The sequence below is a fragment of the Bos javanicus genome, chromosome 1 (genome assembly GCF_032452875.1).
Source record: "Bos javanicus breed banteng chromosome 1, ARS-OSU_banteng_1.0, whole genome shotgun sequence".
Lineage (NCBI taxonomy): Eukaryota > Metazoa > Chordata > Mammalia > Artiodactyla > Bovidae > Bos > Bos javanicus.
In genome coordinates, this window is record NC_083868.1 from 130,263,586 (window position 1) to 130,284,053 (window position 20,468).

Consider the following 20,468-nt stretch of genomic DNA (forward strand, 5'->3'; position numbering starts at 1 on the left):
TAATAGCTTGACTTTTAGGCTTATTTGTAACATTTTCAGATTCTTAGCCTTTGTTAGATATTTTAAATGTATTTTGATTTGTAAAGAAAACATGTAGCTCTTTCAGGTGTAGTTTTAAAATGGTAGTGTGAGTTTCAGCGATCATCTTTTTTTCATTGGTAACCAACTGTATTTCTTTAAGTGGTTTCCAGTTTGTACTCTTTTGAAATCTAATTGTATGTTCATCTTCTATACCTGAAATTCATTATTTTATCTTCAGTATTCTTTTTTATCTTTCATAATATTTTCCTGCCCAGTTTTTTTTTTTTTAATTTCATGAAAATCAAGCATCCAAATTAGCTTTCCTTAAGTATATTTTGTATTCTGTTTATTATTAGGTACTCAAAATGACACCTTTAAAATTTTTGTTTAGGTCTGCATGAATTTGATGCCTTGAAGGATCCTGAAGTGAATGAATTCCGAATAAAAATGCGCAGATTCAGTGAGGAAAAGATTCAGTCACTTGTGGGATTATCTTGGATGGATTGGCTAAAGCATACCTATCCACCTGAGCTTGAACCATCCATCCCTGAAAATTTAGAAGATAAACTTTATGGAGGAAAGCTCATTGTGGCTGTTCATTTTGAAAATTGTCAGGTAGTATTATATTAAGAAATGCTTTATAATAAACGTGAATTTTCCCAGAATGCAGCACCAATCTTAGAGGAGGCTGTTGCTCACCTAGTAAACACTGATGAAGATCATTTTAGATTCAAGATGGAAATATATTTTAGGATTAGCTATGACATCTAAAGTGACATATCCTTTGCACACATACAGTTTTTTGATGCATTTTTGTCTATATCAGGGTCCAAAAACTACAGTGTTTTTGAACGGTTTTTGTATTTTTAAGGTTACGTAAAAAACTCAAAACAATTTTGAAGGGATGTTAAAAAGAAAGGAAAGGAAGAATATGCAATAGAGACTCATTTTTTGTCAGTTCTTTAGAGAAAAAGTTTGCCAAACCTGGTTGTAAATAATGTAGATATAATTTATTTTCTCATGTTGTTTATAAAATGAAAGATTTGATCAAAAGAGCTCTTTTTTCTATTTCTTAATTTTGCATTCTATGAATACGTGATCTAAGTGCTGATATGGAATTGGGCATTATAACAGAGAGTATATACACTTAATCTGTATCTTAATGTTTATAGAATTTTACAAGCTAAATTCTGCTTCTCCTTTTGTTTCAAGTATACTCATTTTATCATGTAGGCTCTGGCCTTAGAATTAGGGTATGAAAGTAGGGATACTTTGTTCTGTCCTTCAGTTACTATGATAAAAATGACGAAACCTTTATCAGTAACCATTCTATATTGGGGTTTTAAATTTTTTAAATACAATATTTAAATGTGTTCTTGCTCCCAATGTGACTCAGTGGTAAAGAATCGTGCATTGTTGAACGAGCTGAAATAGGAATTTCACTGTTAAAGGTGATTAGAATCCAGCTTTAAAATACTGACTGTGGGCAATTTGTGAAATCTCAGTCAGTCTGAATTTCATCACATATGCGTCAAATCTCTACTAGATATATAAATTTGAATGTGATTGTTATTATGCACGTGTGTGTTAGTCACTCAGTGGTGTCTGAATGCGATGCTGTGAACTAACTGTAACCTTCCAGGCTCCTCTGTCTGTGGAATTCTTCAGGCAAGATTACCGGAGTGGGTAGCCATTGCATTCTCCAGGGGAATCTTCCTAACCCAGGGATCGAATCTCCTACATTGCAGGCAGATTCTTTACTGTCTGAGGTACCAGGGAAACCCTGTGATCCATCATTGTAACAGATTACATGTGAAAAGAAGTGTTTTAAAGTCAGAAAAATATTGACATTGTGAAATGTTACTGGATTCCAAGCAGTCATAGAATTTAATGGTAAAAGGAGTTTGGAGATCATCTTGGCAGGCTTTTTATATAATATAATAATTCTTTTCACCATTCTTTATAGCCTGTGTCCCTAACCCGATGTATCCATTAGCTATGGGGAGTGTTCAGCTTACTAAAATATTGATAGCATATTTTCATTGGGAGCAAGAACACATTTAAATATTGTATTTAAAAAATTAAAAAAAATTCAAACTGGCTTTCTGTGATTTCTGGTATTTTGGTTATACTTTCTTATTTGAATAAGTATCCATTCAGTCTCCCTTTATTCTACATGCTATATATTCAGCTAATTGAAATATATCTATATCTCTCCTTAGTCTCCTTTTCTTCTGGCTACCTATTTCCCAGAGATTAAACCAAAAGAGTTTTGGATCATATAGAATAGTAAATTTTAAAGTTTTTAAATCAATTTGGCAGGTCACATAGAGTTTATAGCTTTTTATTTAGGCTGTTATTCCTTTAAAAATACCCTATACCATGATTTATTACCAACACTATTTCATAATTGAATAAACATTTCATGTTACCATCAAAAAATAGGAATGGCAAAATTTCAGAGTAAGGTATGTTTGGTAACCATCATGCATGTATTCCCTTCCTGCCCAGTTCTGTAAAATCCTTATTTGGCCATTTCAGCATCACTGCTGATGACCAGCATTGGGAACCAGCATGTGGGGACACTATAGTAAACATGAGATGAATTGTAACAAAGTCTTCATTTAGGTTAAAAAATGATTTTCTAAGATTGATAGGAGTGAAGAAAATGTACTGAAACATTAAATGTAAAGGATGTATATGTGTAAGCATTGTGTCTTGTTGGATACAATGTGGTATATAAATAATACTACTAATAAGTACAAATGTAAAGAGTGATATTTTCACTGTAAATATAAAATTGCTTTCTTTTTTTTTACCCTCTTTTTTAGGATGTGTTTAGTTTTCAGGTATCTCCTAATATGAATCCTATCAAAATAAATGAATTGGCAATCCAAAAACGTCTGACTATTCATGGGAAAGAAGATGAAGTTAGCCCTTATGACTATGTGTTGCAAGTCAGTGGGAGAGTAGAATATGTGTTTGGTGATCACTCACTAATTCAGTTCCAGGTATGTGTTTTAACTGTCAATTTACCATTTATGAATTCTTTGAGTAGATGTCTTATGCAGAGTATTCAAGTGCCTCAGATTATTTTTGGAGTATAGTGGAGTTTAAGATACATGTAGTGACACATCCCTCCCCCAACCATAAGGTACGCTATTTAAAGAGGAGAATCCTGATTTTGCCTTCAAGGAACTTGAAGATATTTTTGTTGAAATTACATTTGGAGACTGAAAATAGTTGTTACATAAAGAATAATAGACTAAGTGACAAGTTAGAGGTAAATAGTAATTGAATTTTAGAAAAGTATTTGATTACTCTTATTTGTGATTTTTGGTGTTTGTATGAAGAAAGAGGGATAATGGCCTGCTAATTATGAAGTGATGTCTCTTTTGAGAAGGAGCTCTGATTTATTAGCCAGGTAACAGGGGATTTTATATCTCCCTTCTCTTTTTTTCAGATATTTAGTGTAGTCTTTAGTTCTTGGTTTAGTAGGTATAACCTTCATGCACAGCTTTGGGATCTGTGGCATTCTGACAGTTTGAACTCGAACCCTGAGAGGAAGAAGATGAAAAGTGCTTGGTGGTAACATAAAAGTATTGACTTCTTCCCTTCATGTTCTGCCATCTTTAAAGTAGCCTTCTGGTTCTTTAATACTTTTTTTAAAAAACCTTAGCAAGGGGAAAGTATATTGTTTTGCCCAAACTGGAATTTGTTATTACAAAGAAAACTAAAAGCATGTATGCGTTTTGTGTATGTGTGTGTGTGTGCGCGCAAGTTTGTGTGAGAAATAAAATATAGAATGTAGGTGAAGGACTTTGAAAGAAATGGAATGATACATCTTTCATAGTGAAAAGTTTTTGAATGAATATATTTATCATAGTATCATGTTAACTCCCACTTGTAGGCCATTCTTGACATTTTTTTTTTTTAATATCAGAAATGTATTTTCAGTGGTTCTGAATTGAATGCAGTATACTGTATACCTTATAGTATCTAAACTGAATCACACTTTATATCTGTATAGGAAAGTTATTCTGGTGAGGAATGCATTGTATTTTTATTCATTTTGTTAGAATCATTGGTATTGTAAACAATCACCCTTTTCCTTATATGCCTCTGGAGAGTTATTTTGGTTTCATGGAAATAAAACAGAGCATCACACTTGGATAGCAAGTAGGTTTTTGATATAAAGACAGTAATGGTTGCCTTGAGGCCTGTGCTAATAAGGTACCATGATCTACCTCAGGACTTTAAAAAAATGGCTACTCATGTACTGCATATTCACCTTTTTTGACTTACTGGACAGAGCTTGCACTGTAGCATCACAGTCTATGATCAAGTTCTACCCCTGGAAAAGTGTGCCAGTTGGTCATCCTGTCAAGTATGGAGTGCAGAAAAGAGGAAAAAAAACAAAACAACATATATACTATGACACATATTTCTCTAAGGTTTAGCAAACAAAAAAATTCAGTCAGGTGGATTTAATTCCAGGTCTTAGAGATACTAAATGTGTAACTTAGCCTTTGGGTTTTCAGTTCTTTAATCTATTAAAGGGGGAGAATCTGTCTTTTAGAGTTAAGAAGATTAGCTCTGACCTTGAAGAAGGTGTTCACTTAATGATAGCTATTTTATGTTCTGATTTTATATGTTTTTTTTCCTCCACCTGGGCCTGCCCTATGCAAATTGGGCTTAGCCAGGAGTGCTGTTTGTTCTGCCTGAAGTCTTAACTCTGGCCCTAGGACCTTCCTTGTCTTTTAGCCACCGCCATTTTGGACTCCTTTTCCCTATTCTACCTACCTAACATTCCCCCCTCAAGAGATGGGAGGCCCAATTCTTTGGGAATAGGGGCGTCGAGGTCTTTCTGGCTACTCCCTGCTGAACTGGGGCGGCGAGGGGTATTGGGCCTCCCCCTCTTGCTAGTCTCAAGCCTCAGAGTTCTTATAGCGGTGTCCAAGGGTGTGTGATATTTTCCGTGGTCAGCTGTAGTTTTATATCTTTGTTAAACTGGCACTGCATGTTGTAGCTGGTTGACAGGTGTGTTGAGTGTCCTCTTCTGTTTTCTTCCATGGCTTGACTCGTGAGTAGTGAATCTAGGAGTCATGTCCTGGTACCTTGACTGCCGGCTCTTCTTTTTCCATCCAAGACAAAGCTGCTTCCATCAGTGTACCAGATTTCCTCGGGATTGGTCAGAGTATCTTCTGAAAACCCCTCTTGGGGTTTTGTCCAGTGGTCCAAGGTTTCTTAACCGGAGGTCTTCTGGAATCTGAGACTGGGCCGCGTGAGCTTTCTGTTGAGTTCGTTTTTCGCTGTCCCGGTTTCCAGCACGATGGGCCTTCCCCGGCGCTGGGTTTCTTCGCCTTCCGCTTCTAGCCCGGGAGCTTTGCTGAGTTGGGCTCCTGTTGTGCTTGGCCTCTTCTACGTAGAGGTTGTTTCAGCCAGGTTAAATCCGAGTCACGGCACCATAAATGTCACGCGAGTGTATGTCCCTCGGTTCTTTGTCTCGTCACAACAAAGATTTGGAGCAACGGACATTAAAGCTCTCGGCGCATCACAGCTCTCAGGTCTTGGACAAACCGTGCTACAGCTCTTATGTTCTGATTTTAATTTCTCATATTTTTGACATTGAATTGTTAATATAGACTTTAAATATTGTTTTAATGTTGTTTAGCTTAATTTTATTTTTCTCTTGATTTAAGTTTTGTTTGAAAATCCTTGCCTTACTCTCCCTTGCCACTGTAGTATATCCGGAACTGTGTAATGAACAGAACATTGCCCCATTTTATACTTGTGGAATGTTGCAAGATCAAGAAGCTGTATGAACAGGAGATGGTTGCCATAGAGGCTGCCATAAATCGAAATTCATCTAACCTTCCTCTTCCTTTACCACCAAAGAAAACTCGAATTATTTCTGTAAGTTTCACATAAGAACTTCTGGTGACCTTAAAAGCCATGTGATTTTTTTATTGTTGCTATTGTTAGGTTGTATGTTTGAGCCTCCCACACATATTCTTTGCTCAGTTCTCCTATGGAAGCTAATTCATGTTTTCTAAAGATGCATCACCATTTATTAATAGTAACCTTTTAAGCTACTATTATTTTTTCCATACCCAAGCTACATATGATTCTAAATAGGTCATTTATGTTTTTTGTTTATCTTTAGGTGCTAAAGAAAAATGCCCTCAAATTGAGTATATTTTGAGACTAGAGCTAAATGTGAGACTTCAGAGAGCAAGTTGAGGCATACCAGTAGAAAAGTTAGGTGTGCTGAGATAGTTGATTTTCTGGTATATCTCATTTGTATTAGCTTATAATAGTGTTTTGGTGTAATTTGTCTGTTTTCTTCTTATTGAACTTTTAGACTTTAAATGTAACAAAGACATTTCTTCTAGCATATACTATTTTTATAAAGCAGACCTTTAGATTTGGGTTCATTTAACTATTTAACAGTTTTTAAATAGTTCTTCCATCTTAAGAAAAACTATGCCTTGATAATTAAGATATTACCTGTATATTAACTTATATAGTCAATTCTTTATTTATCCAAAGCTTTTAATACCATTTGTTTATGGTGTCTAGTGAATTTTGTAGCAGTATTGTTTTGCCTTGAGAACTAAGGGCTAGTGGTTGTGATGCTTAATGTAATATATGTGGTTTTCAGTTGTTAGTTCAGAGTTGTATTTTCATTATTTTACCAATGCACATGCAAACTGATAAGACAGTTTCATTGTTAGCCTCAAATATTCATTTCTTAATTAAATATTAAAAAATGAGTAATTAAATGAATTCTTAATTAAAATTAAACATTAATACCCTGTATTTTTTCATTTTTTACCAGCATGTTTGGGAAAATAACAATCCTTTCCAAATTGTCTTGGTTAAAGGAAATAAACTTAACACAGAAGAAACTGTAAAAGTGAGTACTTGTTTAGATTTGAATTTGTCTTCTGCTCTGTTATTTGAATTCACTAATATGCTCAGTTAATGACAGATTGGAGACTACATTTTATCCATTTTGGTCTGTTATAGGATATAGAATGTGGCAGTTATTATAGAACAATTATAAATTTTTGTTTTAAAATATTCTTTGAAAAAAAAAATATTCTTTGCATAGTTGGAGATGTACTGGATAGATTGACATTTCCCCAGTGTATGTTATGGAAAAGAAATTGGTTTAGATCAAGAGTTCAGCAAGTGAAATTTAAGCCAAAACTGTAGGTCACATGTTTCTGTGCAGGCTTATTCTTCTTTCTCAGCTTTGGTCAGAGCTTCCCTCAGCCTCTTTTAGGCGCCGCCCCCTCCTTTTTTTTCCCTTTTAAACTTGCTGAACAGACAGAAAATGTAATGCCATTCCTGAAATAAAATAGATGACTACATTGTAGACCACAACTTGTTAACACATGGGGATTTATTGCACCACCCCTACAATTAAGTAAAGACTTAACAAGGCATTTTGCTTCAAAGTGTAAAGCATGCATTTTCCTCTATTTTGCTTGGCAGGAAATGAAGTGAATAGTTTTGTGATCCAAGAAAGAGATTCAGTTAGTTTGAGATGTTTGCTGGCATGAGGATATATTCAGGAGTACCTTGCCAAAGATTACCAATGGCTTGTTTTTCTATGTGGACATTAAAGATTCTTTGGGTAGCTGTCATTAAAATAAGGGTATTTTCTCTTATATTCTTAGCTAGATTTTAATTTTTAATGAGTATGCTTAAGACCAACTAGCCTTGTTTTCTATTTTAATGGTAATTTAATTTTCCTCTTGAATTTAAACTTTCTTTCTTAATCTTTTCCAGTTGTAAAAGTATAACATGATTGTTGCAGCAGTTAAAAAAAGTCCAAATATGATTTAAGAAAGAAGTTGCTGATCTCTCCTCCTCATCTCTTTACCATCACATGGGATTCAAGGTCAATAAGCCTTGAGTGACCTCCATGTTTATACAAATATATATAAACTTATGGTTGTGTTTATTTTATTGATCGGTTGGTTTGTTAAAGAAAAGGGATGATGTTATATATATTAATCTATGATTTGTTCATTTTATATCTTGGATGATTCTCTGGATTATTAAATATTCAGTAGAGTTCCTTGAATATTACGTTTCTAAAGGCAGAAGTCATATATTGGCAAATATACCCTCAATATACCTACCTATACATATGGAGTGTTTTTTTTAAACATATATGTATCATTTTGCTCAGTGGTTTGTATGAATCCATGGATAATTTGCATTCTAAAAATGGGAATTACTATTCTTCCCATTTGTTAGGTTATTGTTATTAGCTATTGAATTCTTTTGTAGCTATTGTTTCTCTGAAGCCTTTCATCCGTACTCAGTTTCTTCCTAAAGAAGACCAAAGAAGCGTTTACTATATGCCTTTATTTTTCTTGGGCATTATGCTTTATTTTTGTCTTTGACAGATTACTTGTGAGTAACATTTTATTTCTATAGGTTTTACCAACTTCCATCAGATATTCCAAGCTGGATTGATTTTATTGTTTGTGGTCATATATTTTTAGGACTAGTGGGTTTAATATAGTATTTAAAGTACCCTCTCCCTCCCCACTCCATCTGCTTCTCTGATTCTCCCTCCTCTACCCTTTTTCTCTTTTCAGAGAGGTTACATAGATGAATTGAAGTACGTTAATGCAATTATGGCATCACTTTCTTCTACGTACATCTCATTTTTTTTTTTTTTTAATTGCTGTTCAGATTAGGAGTTCCAGTATAATGTTGAAGAGAAATCTGGAGGGGAAAAAAAAGATTAGGGATAGATGGGGAGCAGGGAACTTTACTTCTTTCCTTCCAAACTTTTCTTTTCTTGATGTACTGAGTAGGACCTTCGGTGTGGTACTGAATAAAAATGATGAGAGCAAACATATCACTCAGGTTTCTCCCAAGAAAAATAATAATAGGGTGTTTGTGTATGTGTGTGTGTGTATATATATGCATACACACAGAGATTTATTTAATTTTTGTCTGTGCTTGGTCTTTGTTGCTGCATGGGCTTTCTCTAGTTGCTTCGAGCAGGGGCTGTTCTCTAGTTATGCTTTGCAGGCTTAGCAGTGCACAGATTCTAGAGCCTGCGGGCTTCTGTAATAGTGGCACATGTGGAATCTTCCTGGGCCACGGATAGAACCCATGTCCCCTGAATTTTCAGGCAGATTCTTAACCACTGAATCACCAAGAAAGTCCACCACACATAGATTTATTTAAGGAATCAGCTCATATAATTATGGAGTTGTTTAAGTTCCACAGTCTGTGAAGTTTGTTTGCAAACTGGGAAACCAGAAGACCCCATAGTTTAGTTCCGGTCTGAGTCTGTTTGTATGTAGTCGCTCAGTTGTGTCTGACTCTATAGCCTGCCAGGCTCTTCTGTCAATGGGATTTCCCAAGCCACAGTACTGGAGCACGTTGCCATTTCCTACTCTAGCGGATCTTCCAGGCCAAGGGATTGAACTGGCATTTCTTGCATCCTCTCATTGGCAGGCTAGTGCCACCTGGAATGCCTGAGAAACAGGAGGCACCTATGGTGTAGTTCCTGTGGAAGTTCTATATGCTCAAGACCCAGGAAGAGCTGATGTTAGTCAGGCAAGAATTCTGTCTCAGGAGGGCCAAGCTTTTTGTTCTGTTCATTTCTTCCACTGAGTGGATTGGAGCCACCTACTCTAAGGAAGGTAATCTGCTTTAGTCAGTCTACCATTTAAATGTTAATCTTATCAAAAAGAAAACACTGTCACAGAAATAACCAGAATATCTGGACACCCCAAGATCCAGTCAATGGATTAATGAAATTAACCATCACAGTAGATGTTTCTGTTTTGTTCTTTATTGTAAAGAAAAGCATTTAGTCTTTCAGCTTTAAGTATAATATTACCTGTAGGTTTTTCACACATGCCCTTTATTCAAGAATTTTTCTTCTCTTTTTACTTAGCTGAGAGTTTTTATACTAAAAGGGATAGAAAAAGTTTCACTTTGTCCAGTGCTTTTTCTGTATTTATTGAGATGATTTTGTAGCTTTTATATTTTAGTCTGTTAATTGGATTTCCTTTTCTTTTTTTTTAAATTAATCACTTTTTTGACTGTGTGCAGTCTTCGTTGCTGCATGGGCTTTTCTTTAATTGTGAGTGGGGGCTTCCAATTGCGGTGTGCTGGCTTCTCATTGCCTTGACTTCTCTTGTTGCAGAGCACTGGCTCTAGGGCACGCAGGCTTCTGTAGTAGCGGCATGTGGACTCAGTAGTGGCTCTCCGGCTCTAGAGTACAGGCTGAATAGTTGTGGCACAAGGGCTTTGTTGCTCCCTGGCAAGTGGGATCTTTACAGATCATGGATCAAACCTGCGTCTCCTGCATTGGCAGGCAGATTCTTTACCACTGAGCTACCAGGGAAGCCCCAATTTGATTGATTTTCAAAAGTTTTATGCGCTACACGTTGAGGATGTACTAGCCTTTTTATATATTGCTGATATTGACTTATTAATATTTTGGTATACATTTTTATGTCTGTGCTCATGGGGAATACTGGTCTGTATTTTCCATATAATATCTTTCTCTGATTTTAGAATTGGGATAATGTTGACCTTATAAATTGAGGTAAGAAGCCTTTCTCTCCTCAGTTTTCTGAATAAGTTTAAGTAGGATTGGTGTTGTTTCTTCTGTAAATGTTTGGTAGAATTTACTCCAAGCACCTGAAAGTAGGGTTTTTTTAGTGGGAATGTTTTTAATTAGAAATTTAATTTCTTTACTGGATAGATAGATAGTCATAATTTCTATTTCTTTTGTGTCAGCTCTGATTATTTTTGTCTTTTGAAGAATTTAAAATTTATTTAAATCTATTGGCATTAAGTTCATTACAGCCCCTTAAATTAGTTTTTTTCTTGCACAAACCTAGCAGCTTAAAACAACACATATTTGTTAGTTCATATTTCTGTTGTTCAGAAGTCTGGGCATGGTGTGGCTGGGTTTTCTGCTTATAATCTTACAGGGATGAAATCCAGATGTTAATTGGGCTACATTACTTACTGAAGCTCTTGGGAAGAATCTGCTTCCAAGATGATTCAAGTTATTGGCCAAACTCAGTTCCTTGCAGTTATATAGGACTGAAGTTCTCATTTCCTTGATGGCTTTTGCCTGAGAATTGCTCTCAGAATCTTTCAGGTTCTTGTTCTTGGCTCTATTTTCAATTCTTGAAACAGAGTATTTCTCAAGCATTAAATCCTTTTCTGGCTTTGAATCTCCTGCCAGAAGAAGCTGGTCCCTTTAAGGGCTCACCAATGGGTCAGGCCCATGAGGGATAATCTCCCGCCCTTTTGTTTCGTTTGGGCATGCTATGTGGGATGCGCAGCCTTGGTTCCCCAGCCAGGGATTGAATCTGCACTCCCTGCAGTGGAAGCACAGACCTTAACCATACCATTGCCAGAGAAGCCCCTCCCTTTCTTAAAGTAACCTGTGTTTTATAGTAAAACCTAATCATGGGAGTGAAATCCATTGTAATCACAGTCCCAGAGATCTTACTGGAGTAAGATCACATGATTCTATGGAGTCTATAATGAAATCCTAGGTGTTCAGTGAAGATTCATTATTCTGCCTGTTTGGCACTTGAATGGCTTTCACTGTGAAAGCACTTAGAATTCTGTAGCATAGAGCTTTCTGGTGGATCTTTTACCAGCCTTGTGGCATTTCCCTTTTCATGTCCATCTTGATATTCAGCAGAATCCTGAAATCAATGCTGCTTAAAATCTAGAAGATGGTATTTGTGTAGACAGAGAGCTCAGATTGCCCTCTAGTTACACCACTATTTGAAATGGTTTCTTCTGACTCTTGGAAAAGACAGTAGGGATCTCCCCATTTTTGGCCTCTCTAATTTGTTTTCTATTCTCATTTGCCCCAGTCTCCCTAGAAGTCCTGAGGCAGCAGTAGCAGAGCGCTAGTGGTAGCAGAACAGCAGTGGTTGCTAAAAATGCAGAGTTGAACATCCCTGTTTGATTAGAGGAGTTGTCGTTCGTCCTAAGGGAAATGTGAATATCCTGATACCCACTCGCCCACCCCCCCCCTACACCCCCCCCCCCAACCGCCTTCTCTGTTCAGCATTGTTTTAGGAAATATGGGTGAATGAAGCCTTAGTTTTCTCTCTGGGTGACAATAAAACGGGGGCCCTAGGCAGCCACAAAATATACTTGGATGATTTCAGAGTGGGATGAGCTCAGAAAACTTCTAGGTTTATTCCTGAGCTGTACGTATATGGATCAGAATCACAACTGCGTATATACTTTGAGAACTGTGGCATAAACCATCACCAGCATCTCAGACTAGTCACTGTATTTTGTTGCACACACTGGACAGTTCCAAATAGCCCTACAAAGAATTTGAAAACTGAACTGGTATTGGAACCACACCTCACAGAAGTTTTGTTGAAACTTGCAGTTTGAAACTAACTATTATCTCCTAAAACAAATCATCAGCAGTCTCTATAGAATATAAATAAAACCCAGAGACTTACAATAGTCAAAATGTATAGGATAGGACTTCCTATGTGGTGCAATGGATAAGAATTTGCCTGCCAAAGCAGGGACATGGGTTCATTCCCTGGTCTGGGAAAATTCCACAGACAGCTAAGCCGGTGCACCACAACTACTGAGCCCAGCCCCCTAGAGCCTGTGCGCCACAACGAGAGAAGCCACCATAATGAGAAGCTCCTGCGCCACAACTACAGAAAGTCCCTGAGCAGCAACGAAGACCCAGTGCTGCCAAAAATAAATAAATATAAAAAATGTGCAGGGTACGATTCAGAATTACTTGGCATAAAAAGAAGGAGGAAAATCTTAAGCCCTATGGACTATGAGAATTAACAGACAGCAATGCTGAGATGACATGAATGTTGGAAGTCTTCACAAAGATGTTAAAGAAATTGTTATAAAAATGCTCCAGCAACTAAGGGCAAAACAAACACAGTGGAAAATAATGGGAAAAAATGAGAAAGTCTTAGCCACAATATACAGTTGTACTTTAGTATCTGCAGGGGTTTGCTTCCAGGATTCTCAGAGGAAGTTCAAATTACTATATAAAATGATATGGTAGTTTTATAAAACCTATGCACAACCTATACTTTAAACCATGCTTTAATTACTTATTGCAACCCCATGGACTGTAGCCTAATAGGCTCCTCCGTCCATGGAATTTTCCAGGCAAGAATACTGTAGTGGGTTGCCATGTCCTTCTCCAGGAGATCTTCCCAACCCAGGGATTGAACCCAGGTCTCCCTCATTGTAGGCAGACGCTTTACCATCTGAGCCACCAGGGAACTCTTGATTACTTATAATACCTAATAAAATGTAAATGCTATATAAATTGTTACTGGAATACAGCAAATTCAAATATGCTTATTATAACTTTTTGGAATTTTTTTCCAAAACAGTTTTCATATTTGATAGGTTTAATCTGAGGATGTGTTACCTGTGAATATGGAGGGAGAATAAAGGACGAACTAAGTGAAAAACAAATAATGAATTAAAAAACTCTGAATGGCCTCAATAATGGAAATAGTGTGAAAAGAAAGAGTGAACTTAAAGATTAATCAATAAAATTTTCCATTTTGAACAATAGTTTGAAAGAAAATGGAGAAAAAACTCTACAGAGCCTCAGATACCTGAGTAACAATATCAGAAGCTCTAACACTTGTCTAATCTGAGTCTCTGAAAGAAAAGAGAAAGAGTGTGGCTGAGAAAAACTAAAGTAAATATTACTGGAAACTTTCCAAAGTTGGCAAAAGACATAAATATAACAGATTTAAGAAACTCAGTGAACCCTAAACATGATAAACTCAGACAATTCCAAGCCCAGATACTTTCTCTTTCAAAATCATAATTTGATTCTTATTAGTCAAAAATCTTAACACCTTATAAGCCTAATTTTGTGGCTGTTAGCACTCCTATCATGTTAAAATAGATAGAAGCTCAGGAAAGAAAAAACTATCTTAATCCTTTTATCTTCTTATTTCAGTACCTGTAACACTAGATAAATATTTGTGCAATGAATTAATACATCTTAATGTAACTGCCTCTGACATCTGTAAATCCTTAGTTAAGTGTAAGACAGGGCTTCTCCCACTAAGTCAGAGCAAACATGCCTTTTTATTAAGTGGTTCTCCAGTGGCTAAGTGGTAAAGAATCCTCTGCATTGTAGGAGATGAGGGTTTGATCCTTAAGTTGGGATGATCCCTTGGAGGAGGAAATGGCCACCCACTCCAGAATTCTTGCCTGGAAAATTCCATGGACAGAGGAGCCTGGCAGTCTACAAGTCCGTGGGGTCACAAAGAGTTGGACATGACTAAAGTGACTGAACACACACCCATACTTCTCGAAGATTTCCCAGCTGCGTTAGTGGTAAAAAATCCACCAGACAATGCAAGAGACACAGGAGACGTGGGTTTGACTCCTGGGTCAGAAAGATACACTGGAGAAGGAAATGGCAACCCATTCCAGTATTCTTGCCTAGAAAATTCCATGGACACAGGAACCTGGTGGGCAACAGTCCCTGGGGTCGCAAAGAGTCAGACACAACTGCACATGCATGCGCACACTCGTATTTCATGAAACTGTGGGAATTTCAGCCTGTTTGGACTCAGTTCAGTTCAGTTCATTTCAGTCGCTCAGTCGTGTCTGACTCTCTGCGACCCCATGGACCGCAGCGCGCCAGGCCTCCCTGTCCATCACCAACTCCCGGAGTCCACCCAAAACCATGTTCATCCAGTAGGTGATGCCATCCAACCATCTCATCCTCCATCGTCCCCTTCTCCTCTTGCCCTCAATCTTTCCCAGCATTAGGGTCTTTTCAAATGAGTCAGCTCTTCACATCAGGTGGCCTAAGTATTGGGGTTTCAGCTTCAACATCAGTCCTTCCAATGAACACCCAGGACTGATCTGCTTTAGGATGGACTCGTTGGATCTCCTTGCAGTCCAAGAGACTCTCAAGAGTCTTCTCCAACACCACAGTTCAAAAGCATCAATTCTTCTCCGCTCAGCTTTCTTTATAGTCCAACTTTCACATCCATACATGACCACGGGAAGAACCATAGCCTTGACTAGTTCTTTGTTGGCAAAGTAATGTCTCTGCTTTTTAATATGCTGTCTAGGTTGGTCATAACTTTCTTCTAAGGAGTAAGTGTCTTTTAATTTCATGGCTGCAATCACCATCTGCAGTGATTTTGGAGCCCCCAAAAATCACTGCAGATGGTGATTCCCCATCTATTGATTCCCCAGCTATTTGCATAAAGTGATGGGACCAGATGCCATGATATTAGTTTTCTGAATGTTGAGCTTTAAGCCAACTTTTTCACTCTCCTCTTTCAATTTCATCAAGAGGCTCTTTAGTTCTTCTTCACTTTCTGCCATAAGGGTGGTGTCATCTGCATATCTGAGGTTATTGATATTTATCCTGGCAATCTTGATGGCAGCTTGTGGTTCTTCCAGCCCAGCGTTTCCTCATGATGTACTCTGTATATAAGTTAAATAAGCAGAGTGACAATATACAGCCTTGACATACTCCTTTTCCTATTTGGAACCAGTCTGTTGTTCCATGTCCAGTTTTAACTCTTGGTTCCTGACCTGCATACAGGTTTCTCAAGAGGCAGGTCAGGTGGTCTGTATTCCCATCTCTCAGAATTTTCCACAGTTAATTGTGATCCACACAGTCAAACGCTTTGGCTCTGTTCGGACTACTGATCATTTTTCAGTTGTCTTAAATAAAAAGGGAACATATAGTGGAACAAAAATGAAGTTAGGTGTTGATATTGGGAAAAAGTTTGATTTCTTCCCCAACACAGTATTCTTAATTGGTGAGTTCAGAAATGTAGGCTATGTGTAGGCTTGACGCATCCTGGCTGTACCACAGTGGAAAGTCATTTCCATGACCAAGCCTGCCTTCTCTTGATCTCCAGATATTCTGGGATTTGTGAAAATGTGTCTAGAAGTTTACTGAGTTGGCCAATAAAATGTGTGATTGTAATTAAACAAGATGGTGCTTTAAAATCCTCAACTTTTCAGAGCCTGATGGTGATTCAGACAAAGCATCAGGAAATGTGGCGATTTTGACAAAATTTCACATGATGTAAACTTAGAGAATAATTTTTAACTGCTTTTTCTGAAAACAAAAATCATCAGGAGATTCTAAGTTCAGAAAGCACAAAGTTTTTCATTTCAAATGTAGATAAGTTTTTCTCCTCTTGTTTATTTTTAACCATGTATGAACTTCAGTTATATTAGAGGATTACTAGGAGATTTCTCAGTCAGACTTAGTTCTAATGATTTGGTCTTAAATGATCACAGTTTGACTATTAGACAGTGATTGGTATTTCAGCAGTTTTCTTCAGAATGTGCTGGGTCTCTTTTTGTTTATTGTTACCACACCCAAGTTAGAGTCATTCTTTATAGTTACTCTTTTACACACAGCAGACTTGGCTGTTGCTGTTTACAGCTAGGGTAACTGAATGAACTTTTCTAGTTCATTCTACTTGAGTTCTTTTTTGAGTTTTTATATTCACCTGACCTAGGCATTCCTCTCCAGTATTCTATCCTGTATTCTCTCTGAAGTCCATGGACAGAGGAGCCCATGGAGCTACAGTCCACAGGGTGGCAAAGAGTTGGACTCTACTGAGAGAGTAACACTTTCACTTTTTCCATATATCTGCATTTTGCCAATAGTTGGTTGATTCAGTGATAGCCACATTTTTTTTTTGTTTTTGTTTTTAAAGTATTAAATAACATTTATTGAGTACTTTTTATATAGTGGGCTCATTTATTTTTATTTCTCAAAAATTGTCAAAAACCAAGAGATGCAAATGTTTTTAAGCATAGCAGTTTATTTTTAGTATCTTGTCTTTATCAAAAAAACATTGAAGAATATTTATTTTTAAACTTATGGTTTTTCTGAATAAACTATATATTCTGTATACAAAAGGTGATAGTTTCATAAGCCTTTAATGTCACTGAGAGTAAGAACTGAATATCATTTTTTTCCTGAAATTCCTATCTTCCATTCTATCATACAAAGGATGCAAAATATGGTTTATTTATATTTTGTTTTATTTATAATTTCCCTAATCTCATTTCACAAATGGTTTGAGGTAAGCATGCCTCGCCCTACCCACACATGCCCTTGTACTCACACACAGTCTCATATATACACAAAGAATATATAAAATATGACTTCTTAAAAAATAATTGAGATGTTTAATAGTTTAAAAAGCCAGGAGCAAGATTTGCAGTAGATATTTATATAGTAAAATCCTATGTAACTGCTTGATGTGTACTACAGGATTTACTCTCTCCTTGCAATATGGACAGCATCCAAAGCAAGGCAAACATGCTCAGTTATAATACCCAGAATCTCTTAAGGTCAAAACAGTCTAGTTAGTCATGTGTTTGTAGTTCATCCTTTTATTTTAATGGAGAGATGTTTAGCAGTTTCTTCTGAAGGAGACACCGTGGGTGATGCACACCAAAACCCCTGCCACCATCACTGTAGTAGGTAAAATAATGTTACACATATATATTCTTTATCATGTCTTTCATTGGATAGATTTACAGTGTTGACAGTGCAATTCAGAAAAAGTCATTCTGTATATTTCAGTCTGTACTATACTTGGCCATGTGAGTATTTAATTGAATAGTAATATTTGGACTTTCCAAAGTCAAAGACTTTCTGAAAGTTGCATATGTGTGTTTTTACTCAAAGCTGAGTTTTGTATAAATTCTTCTTTTGGCTGTGCTGTGTGACATGTTGGACCTTAGTTCCCCAACCAGGAATTGAACCCTTATTCCCTACAGTAGAGGTAAAGAATGCTAATCACTAGACCATCAGGAAAGTCCTAGGCTCTGTGTTTTAGTACTCATTCTACTTTTACCACTCACTTTTAAATTGGAGATAATCATGTCATGTTGTTTTATAAAACAATGTAAATGACTAAGTAAAATTTCCTGGGACATGTTGCACATGTCCTACATCACTCTGAACCCGAGTCTTTCACAAATGAAAGACAGTGGTGTGTAGGATAATCGTAAATATGGATAGAATATCTTTAAGTTGACTTTTATAATGACTGATTCATAAATTATTTGTAAGTAGAGATTTTGGAGACGTTTTATCCACCCTTTCCTTCCCAGCTGTACAGAAGACTAAGACAAGGCCCTTAGTAAATGAATTCATTGGAAATAAGCATATAGTAGTAGTTGGCACCCCACTCCAGTACTCTTGCCTAGAAAATCCCATGGATGGAGGAGCCTGGTAGGCTGTAGTTCATGGGGTCACTAAGAGTCAGACACGACTGAGCGACTTCACTTTCCCTTTTCACTTTCATGCATTGGAGAAGGAAATGGCAACCCACTCCAGTGTTCTTGCCTGGAGAATCCCAGGGACGGCGGGGCCTGTTGGGCTGCCATCTATGGGGTCGCATAGAGTCAGACATGACTGAAGCGACTTAGCAGCAGCAGCAGTAGGTTTTATACTTATGGTCTTGGTTTCTTTAGATCCATTTACAGCATTGAGACATGTTTTAGCTAGTCTGCTTAGTACGTGAAAAATAGGTTTTAGCTAACAGTTTTGTGAATTACATGTGGTTCTGTGGACTAATAGACTTTCCTAGAGTTTGTCTGCTTCTTCTGCCAGTATGCGTTTCTCCATTCTTCAAATATGTTTTACTGGTGCAGTATTCATGACTCTCTGTTTGTTTTTGTCTCCGTCATTACAGGTTCATGTCAGGGCCGGCCTTTTTCATGGTACCGAACTCCTGTGTAAAACTGTCGTAAGCTCAGAGATATCAGGGAAGAATGATCATATTTGGAATGAACCACTGGAATTTGATATCAACACTTGTGACCTGCCACGAATGACTCGATTATGTTTTGCTGTTTATGCAGTTTTGGATAAAGTGAAAACTAAGAAATCAACTAAAACCATGAATCCCTCTAAGTATCAGACCATCAGGAAATCTGGAAAAGTGGTAGTTATATACTAATTTCTGAAAAAGTTTTATAATGGAATAATAATAACATAATGGGATAATTTTAAACTTTAAAATAATGGATTAATATAAATGAAATTATATCATATAATTTTTGTCCCTAAGAATTGATTTTTGAAAAGACAGTAAGTCTCCCTTATGTCGCTTTCATTTTTGTTTTGGCAAATTTAGTAAATATCATAAATATAAGTGTTCTATTATAAATGTTTGCTTTTTAGAAAATATAGTTAAGAATGAAGAGAGTTAAAATATTACAGGTTAACTAAAACTTCAGATGTCAAACGTATTTAAGAATTCAAACTTTTATATATTTTAGAAAGATAGTAGATCACTCAACACCCCATGTAGGGTCTGGGACAACTCGGTAATCAAACACATCAGTTCTAGAAGTGAAATATATGAATATTCACACTAAATGAGACAAATGAAGGCTGTCAGTTAGCTTCATGTCATTTCTGGTCATGTTTTATTGTCAAATGAGTTATAAATGAACCTTTGCTTTTTAAGAGTTTCTTAGACTTTGAAATTGTGGATAAAGGATGGTGAACCTGATCTCATCTTCCATTTCACATTTTCAAGTCTTTTTTGTTTTCTTCTTACTTTATGGAAAGGGTTTTTTTTTTTTTGAAGATGGGTATATGAATTTTATATATTAAAAAATGTGGTTACTATATTTATCTATAAGAATTTGTATCCTTTTATTCTTAACATGAAAATGTAAGCATTTCCTGTAGTTATTATCATGTAGTTTTTTTTGTTTGTTTCTTTTGTTTTTTTTTTCCAAGTTTTTTGTTGATATTCTTTTTTTTTATTTTATTTTGTTTCTTAACTTTACAATATTGTATTGGTTTTGCCATATATCAACATGAATCCGCCACAGGTATACATGTGTTCCCCATCCTAAACCCTCCTCCCTCCTGCCTTATCATATAGTTTTTAAAAATGAATATTATTGTTTAAAAGTCAGATAAGAGTTATTTCCTTAGTATTTTTTTCCTCCACAGATACATATTTTTTGTCAAAGTGTTCAAGCTTTTATAGCCTTTCTGTTCTGTACTGTGCTGCACTGTATGTGCTTAGTCGTGTCCGACTCTTGCGACCCCATAGACTGTGGCCCTCCAGGCTTCTCTGTCCATGGGATTCTCCAGGCAAGAGTACTGCAGTGGGTATCCATTTCCTGGGACTAGGTTAATTAGTCTAATTGTCTACATAAAAGTTCTGTTAGCTTGATGTTTCCTTTTTAGAAATGTAAATAAATTCTACAATACCTAGAGACATTGCCTTTTGCCAAATTAAGATTTATGTAGACTGAAAGCTCTTAAGACACATAATCTGACATTATATCAGACATATTTTCTTGAATTATTAAAAATTCCTCATCACTTGCAACAGATGCAGAATAAATGTTGTATTTTTTGCATATTCTAT

At 36.4% G+C, this 20,468-nt stretch overlaps 1 protein-coding gene across 3 annotated transcripts in view; it reads left to right on the plus strand.

Moving 5' to 3' along the window:
- Window positions 1-20,468, plus strand: part of PIK3CB (phosphatidylinositol-4,5-bisphosphate 3-kinase catalytic subunit beta) — a 179,840-nt gene that overhangs the window by 89,165 nt on the left and 70,207 nt on the right. For all 3 annotated transcript variants that reach the window (XM_061420465.1, XM_061420458.1, XM_061420451.1), the window contains exons 5-9: window positions 413-636; window positions 2,853-3,032; window positions 5,767-5,937; window positions 6,863-6,940; window positions 18,768-19,019. In XM_061420465.1, coding sequence (XP_061276449.1) covers window positions 413-636; window positions 2,853-3,032; window positions 5,767-5,937; window positions 6,863-6,940; window positions 18,768-19,019 — 905 coding nt within the window. The remainder of the gene's footprint in view (window positions 1-412; window positions 637-2,852; window positions 3,033-5,766; window positions 5,938-6,862; window positions 6,941-18,767; window positions 19,020-20,468) is intronic.